The sequence below is a fragment of the Perca flavescens genome, chromosome 6, assembly GCF_004354835.1.
Source record: "Perca flavescens isolate YP-PL-M2 chromosome 6, PFLA_1.0, whole genome shotgun sequence".
NCBI lineage: Eukaryota > Metazoa > Chordata > Actinopteri > Perciformes > Percidae > Perca > Perca flavescens.
In genome coordinates, this window is record NC_041336.1 from 39,418,927 (window position 1) to 39,426,377 (window position 7,451).

Below are 7,451 nucleotides of genomic sequence, written 5' to 3' on the forward strand. Positions count from 1 at the left end.
ACGTTGGGTTACTTTCAAGTAAAATACTCAGTCTATTTTAGTCCTTCTTGTATTTATGAAAAAACGCCGAACTTAAATTATCCACCGGCAGCAAACCAAAAATGCCGTCCTCTCTCTGTGTGCAAACCAAAAATGCCATCCTCTCTCTGTGTGCTGTCATCCTTTTTCTGGCGCGTGCAGTCAGCTGTCAACCTGAATAATAAAAGGTCTATTTCACTGAACAATGAAAAAATATGAAGATATCCAAAATAATTGGCATTTAAAATATTTATCATACTTGGTTAATGTGATTTCTGCTCCTGAAACTGTGTTGCACAGTGTCTGCACATCAGGGCTGTATGCCGTCACCTTCATCTTTACGCAGGATCGTAAGCTGTCATCTGTGAGGTGTGCGCGATGTTTGCTTTTAATAAAGTTCATGTTGGAGAACACCTGCTCACATACATATGTGGATCCAAAGATCGACAGGACTCCAAGTGCATACTTTTTCATGTTCACATAAACGTCGGGGATAGCATTCCAAGTTTCAAACACAAGTTTGTCCGGTTTGGGGAGGTTTTCAATATCACGCCATTTGTGATTCTGAGCAAGAACGGCCTTCTGATGGGCAACATCTTCAAGGTCTGCTGTCAAGCGTTTAAACTTGGACACCCATATGTCTTTGTCGGCTATGTCGGCCAGTTCCATCTCAAGATCAGGTTGACTCACACCTGCCAATGCAGTCGTATTCAGCAGGGATGGATCGAGGCTCAGGGGAGTGACTGGGAAGGATAATGTGGTTTTTTCCTCTTTGAACTCACAGAATCGTTTCCCAAACGATGTTTGCATTGCGATGATTGCAGAATGTAAATACTCCGAATTTGTCATGTGAGCTTCTTTGAACTCTCTCAAATTGGGGAAGTGTGACAGTGTACCTTTCTAACCCTAACCCTAACTTGCGCTCGAATGCCAAAACCTCCTCCAACATGTGCAGGGCTGTGCGTCCTTTCCCCTGAAGAGCTGTGTTCAGTGTGTTCAAATGCGCTGTCATGTCTACCATGAAGTGTAGCTTTTCCAGCCACTCTGGCTGTTCCAGCTCAGGAAATGTGAGCCCTTTGCTTCCCAGAAAAGTTTAAACTTCTTCCAGACATGCAGCAAAACGTTTCAGCACCTCCCCTCTGGACAACCACCGGACTTTGTTGTGCAGCAGGAGATCAGAATATGTGATTTCCAGCTCGTCCAGTAACGAACGGAACTGACAGTGATTTAAAGCTTTTGCCATTATTTTATTGACAATCTGGATGACAAGATTCATTACTTCTGTGCATTCCGGAGGAAGTGTTTGAGCACACAGTGCCTCTTGGTGCAGGATGCAGTGAAAGGTCAGCAGCTTTCTGTCCAGCGACTTCTGCAGTAAAGCTACAAAGCCCTTATGCGCTCCTGTCATACTTGGTGCCCCATCAGTAGCCACTGACACCAGGTGGGTGGTGTTTATTCCTTTGGCTCTTCAACAATTCAAGACAGCCTCACAGATGTCCTCCCCCCGTGTTTGGCCTTTTAGCTGAATTGATGTCTTTAATTTGCTGTCTGGTGATGTCTTCTGCCATTTTTATGGTTCTGTCTTTGACAGTCTTTGCAGAAAGGGGCATATCCCTGATTTTCTGCACAATTACACTCGTTTTTAAAGTCCGTGAATAGATGTTCTGAAATCTTAATGAAAGATTATTTTACATATTCTCCATCTGTGAACGGCTTCCCATGCCTGACTATTTCCTGAGCGGCTACAAAACTTGCATATGTAGTTGAATTTGCAGACTTCATCCACTTCTTGAAGTGATTTTTGCTCAGATCAACCTTCCGCATCAGTTCCGAAACAGCTTTTTCTCTCTCATCTCCATCTGGATATTTTTGAGCAAAGGCTGTTTGTTTATTCTGGAAACTTCTTGCGACATTTGACTTTTTGTTGTTTGCTAGTTTTTCATTACATATTAAGCATACTGGTAAACCAGTCTCGTCAGCAGTGAAAGCATATGCATAGCATTAAACGTTCTGTTTTCTTCAGACACTTTTCTTTTCTTAGAATTATCCATTATCCATAGTTGGCTCATAGACATATATATCTATGAGTTGGCCTACCTGGGTTTAGAAAAGTTCAAGAATTCGCGCGCTGGTGGGTGTCGCACATTGGAGGTTGTGACGCATATTAAGAGCGACAAAGAATTTTAACACTTTTTTGTGATACAAATTACAATAATAATACTTACTTAATATAATTACTTAGATGTTACAAGATCACCATAATCTTAAAATTTAGAATTACCTTTTAAAAACAAACTATGTAAAATAAAATAAATTTTAATTAAATACTCATTATTTTTAAAAACCACAGGGAGCCGCATCAGAGGGATGAAAGAGCAGCATTGCGGCTCTGGAGCCGCGGGTTGCCGACCCCTGGACTATCTATTGATTGATAGGTATTATTATTTTTTTATTCTTTTACTTTCTTATCTGTTTTTTATTCTTTATGAAAACATGTTCTGTAACGAAATGAGTTATGTTCTACAAGTTCAATCTCTTTGTTTTGACAAATTGTAACAAATATATTCTGCAATTAATAAAAAAAAAACAAAAAAAAACATTGCCGCTGTGTGGTGTAACAGAGTATTGCGTTTAATAAAGGCGTAGGAACCATTGTAGAGGTAAGTGTTTCTGCTCGGAGTGTAATATCTGATGGTAAGACTCTATTTTCCTTAGCGACATATCCTATATATATGTCAACGGACATATCAAATAAAACTTCATAGTTTAGCGCATAGGGGCTGTCTGATTGTGAGATGTTTGTTTTTTAATATGTCTGCTGTTTTCATCGCCAGTTAACGCTAGCTATTTAATCTGAACTTTTTTCATATAACGTTACGCAACATAGTCTGGCAAGGTTGTGGTACAACTGAATGGTGAAACCTTGTATTTGTCCTTCTCTACACATTGATAACATACTACAACTACCAACGGAGCTTGTGGAGCTAGATAGCTAGTTAGCTCGTTGAGTTAACGTTAGCTGCTCAGAATGGTAAACATTGTTTAGAGTGGTTTAGCAAGTTTAAGGTAACGTAGCAAATGTTACGCAAACGTTACGCGGTGTTAACGTTACACTTTGCGGCACCAGCTTGAATTTACATCGATGCATTAATACAGGAATATAATACTGTATGCTGTGTTATTACTTTTACCCCTGTAGGTGAAAGACTATGAGTAAAGAGTCCAGAATGAGGGCAACAGTAAACCAGAAGCTAACAGAGATGGGGGAACGAGAGAGGTGAGATCAAATATTACAAACTGTATTTATATTATTTAACAGCGTTGGTTAAATAGCTGTTACGGTTATTATAAAGTATGTTTACCCCTTCTTACATCCCGCGTCAGTCAGTGTCAACGTTGTGGCTATTTGCACTAAAAGTAAAGACATCGGTTGTTGTATTTTTAGCTATGCGTTTTCTGTAACTTCATATTGGGTGCGTCTATCGTAGCATAACTTACTCTATTTGACTCTATTCTTCACCAAATGTTGGTTAAACATGTGCTATATAACAATCACACACCTCTGTAGTATTGTGTGTTCAGGGTTACTAACAATTACTTTATTTGTTACTGTCATTTTGTTAAGCGAAGACATAACTAATGGCAATATTGCATGAATAGAGCATAGCTGCTCTAAACTAGGAGCTGTCTTAAATTCTGCTCTCACTTGTCAACATCTCAATAATGTACATGTATGGCTTGATATTCTTAACATATGAGTTAAGACCCAGGTTGTCTGCAGCTGTTACAAGGCAGAAACATGCCTGTAATATGTTCAACAGGCATGGAACTAACATATGCCATGAATACTGAACTAGACTGGTTCCTCAAGTTTCGAAGAAGACGGCAGCTCCACCACATATTCATTTTTTCTGGCATACAGAGAAGCATCACTCTGTGTAATCTGAATAATACATAGTAATAATGTCAACACAACAGAGAGAATGGCACATCAGGGCCAAAATAACCAATGTTCTAATCAAGATGAGGACATTGCCAGCTGTTATTAATAACTTAATTAGCATAAGGCAGAATCGTGCCTGCTATATATTAACATGTGCTTGCATCTTATTGACAGACTGAAGGAGTTGCTGAGGGCTAAGCTCACTGAGTGTGGATGGAAGGACCAGATGAAAGCTCACTGCAAAGGTAGAAATGACAACGCTGTTGTTAAAACATAGCATTGATAGTCAATGATTGAGTGCCAAAGAACTGAAAGATGCCATCATCTGCGTACTCTCTTGTGAATCTTATATGCACACTTATACATTATAAAGGCCCAGTTTCATTGGTTACCTAACTGAGTTATATTAGACATTTAGAGAGCCTAAATTATAGCCTGTAGATGTATGCTATACCACAACAAAACGCCTCTATTTACAAACCATAATGTACACAAACCGTTAACAGCATCAGAACTTATTACTGGCTTAACATAGTTAACAAATATATTGATCAATCAAAATGCCAGGCTATAGTTTTGTTTACATTCCTTATACACTGTAAACCCAGATTTAGTTGTAATTAAACTTTTTAGTTGTCACTACTTATTCTTTCATGTTTTGTTAAAAACCATATTCATTACTAAATGACATTAGTTGTTTGTAATAATCAGCTTAAGTATGCAGTGCACAGATCTTATTAAGCAGAGATAACTAAGGATGTTTAGTTTCTTGTTTGAACTGTTCTGCGGTGCAAAGGCTTATGGGGAAAAAATAATATGTTCTGAACGGTGTCTGTCCTAGTTAAAGTGTGTTTTAATAATGTTCTGTTAATGTTTTGGGTGTGCATTTATGCTGTCTGGGTTTTAGTTTTGTATGGATTATGTAGTGTTCATGTTTATGTACATTTATTGTTGCACCATGACCGAAACCCGGGGGGGGGGGCACACCTGATAGGGTCTGGCCAGTGAGAAAGTGGTCAGTGGCATATACACAGATTGGAAATCAGTAGATCAGATGTCCTTTCTGTTTCTTTAGAATAAATGTATTGAATACATTATTCTTAAAACCAAACTGACATAAAGGAAAAAAAACATTTATTTAAACAAATTATTTCTCTAATATTGATAAGTAGCCTAATGTTTTATATTTGTTTACTAATACATTTTTGTAATGTAATGTAAACTTGATTTGTCTACTGCTCTGTTAATACAACTTGACCTGTTAAATTTCACCTTGTGTAAAAACTTCAACGGTTTAAGGCAACGGATTTCCACACAAATTTCTAGTAAAGTCAACTAATTCGGGATAACAGTGTACTATAACGATACTTTAAAAAAAAATGTAAGTACAGTGGACTTTTTTCACGTCAGATATTTAGACTCGTCATAGTAGGAAAACACAGGTGTTACTAATAACATTAACAATGGCTCTGTTGTATTCAAGTGTCCCAATAAGCCATGACAGTGTGAGCCGGGATGCACAACACAAGGAGCCTGAAACTGAAGCAGCTAATTGGAATTCAGCCATCATTCATTTGATTATTTACAACTGTGCTTTTCCTACAGTAAACCTATCAAAATCTTTCATGTGAAAAGGGCTTGTTGTGTCCAAAATGTAAATTTAAATTAATCCCATAACTGATGTGTATATTCTTTACTTTGTTCTGCTATAAAGGCATTAATCAGCTCTACACCTGCAGTGGGCAAAACACATCCTCCAAATAGCAATAAACTGTCCACACGCTTTAAGAATGGACACAGTTTAGGTCATGATAAAGTACATACATATTTGACAGTTGGAACTAAAGTGCAAGGGTTTTGCTATGGAACTCGTATTATGCTGCACAGGCTGCTTCGAGCAATTTTTGTTAAAATATTTGTATTTATTTTTGCAGAAGTAATCAAAGAAAAAGGCTTGGAGCATGTCACTGTGGAGGACCTGGTGGTAGAGATCACTCCTAAAGGAAGAGGTATCTTAACTTGACTATTGGAAGAATTTATGGTGTAACATACAGTGTCAAAAAGATTTGTGCAGCTTTTATGGCTGGGCTCTTCTAATTCATCCTGCTACCCACACTGCTTTCTACAAATTAACCTTAAAAGACAACACTTTAAAATGCATCTTATTATTATACTTCCATTGCATTTTGTTTAGTGTACAGTTGAGTCAAACAAAACTCTTAGGCTTTAGAGCAGGGGTCTCCAACCTTTCTTCATCTGAGGGTTACTTTAAAATAACAAAAGTGGCCATGAGCTACTTGCTACTTTTATTTACATAACACACATAAGCTGAATGAAGCTACTGTTTGCTGAAATTGCAATACCCAATGCTTATGAAAAATTGTAACTTCACATCAAGGTTCATGACTATTTTACACTTCTTTAGCCCACATAGTTATAGCTACATCACTGAAAATATTCCCACTTTACACATCTATGGCCCTCAAAGTTAGTGACATCACTTTTAATATTGTGGTTTTGTGTCTCAGTTTGTCAACCTATTAACAAACTATTGGCTCGCGAGCTACCGGTAGTAACCCCTGCTGTAGAGTCACTCCCTCAAAGACCGCAACCATTTTGAACCCGTCATAGAGGACGCTGAGATGCCAGTTACTTAAACGACAGTAGCCTCAGTAGGGGGTGCAGTCACTGGATGTTATGTTTCCCCTTTCCAGTAATGGAAGTGGGTGTGAGCATTAACACAAGTTTTGCTGAACCATTTTGTCTGTATTAAAAATGATAAGTCATAGTCATGGGTATCTCTCTCTCTTTTGCAGCCTTGGTGCCAGACAGTGTCAAGAAAGAGCTTCTCCACAGAATAAGAGCCTTCTTAGCTCAGCATGCCACATAATTTAGATTTTTAACATTTCCTTAGACCACTTGCCTGTGATATACACTCAGCTAAAGGATTATTAGGAACACCATACTAATACCGTGTTTGACCCTATCCTATCAATATGGGCCAACATTTCTAAAGAATGCTTCCAGCACCTTTTTGAATCAATGACACAAAGAATGAAGGCAGTTCTGAAGGCAAAAGGGATCCCCCACACCACTACACCCCCACCACCACCACCAGCCTGCCCAGTGGTAACAAGGCATGACGGATCCATGTTCTCATTCTGTTTACGCTAAATTCTGACTCTACCATCTGAATGTCTCAACAGAAATAAAGACTCATCAGACCAGGCAACATTTTTACAGTCTTCAACTGACCAATTTTGGTGAGCTCGTGCAAATTGTAGCCTCATTTTCCTATTTTTAGTGGAGATGAGTGATACCCAGTGGGGTCTTCTGCTGGTGTAGCCCATCTGCCTCAAGGTTGTGCGTGTTGTGGCTTCATAAATGCTTTGCTGCATACCTCGGTTGTAACGAGTGGTTATTTGAGTCAAAGTTGATCTTCTATCAGCTTGAATCAGTCGGCCCATTCTCCTCTGACCTCTAGCATCAA

General features: G+C 38.6%; 1 protein-coding gene across 6 annotated transcripts; it reads left to right on the forward strand.

Moving 5' to 3' along the window:
• The first annotated feature begins 2,653 nt into the window (after window positions 1–2,653).
• On the forward strand, window positions 2,654–6,977 carry eny2 (ENY2 transcription and export complex 2 subunit). 6 transcript variants are annotated; one of them, XM_028581316.1, is made up of 5 exons: window positions 2,654–2,678; window positions 3,218–3,295; window positions 4,136–4,206; window positions 5,896–5,970; window positions 6,778–6,977. In XM_028581316.1, the coding sequence occupies exons 2-5, from the start codon at window positions 3,228–3,230 to the stop codon at window positions 6,849–6,851; spliced, it is 288 nt and encodes a 95-aa protein (XP_028437117.1). In that variant the 5' UTR covers window positions 2,654–2,678; window positions 3,218–3,227; the 3' UTR covers window positions 6,852–6,977. The 6 variants fall into 6 exon arrangements, with proteins under 6 accessions (XP_028437117.1, XP_028437115.1, XP_028437116.1 ...); XM_028581314.1 differs by having other exon boundaries at window positions 2,665–2,712; XM_028581315.1 differs by lacking the exon at window positions 2,654–2,678 and adding an exon at window positions 2,724–2,808.
• Window positions 6,978–7,451: the final 474 nt, after the last annotated feature.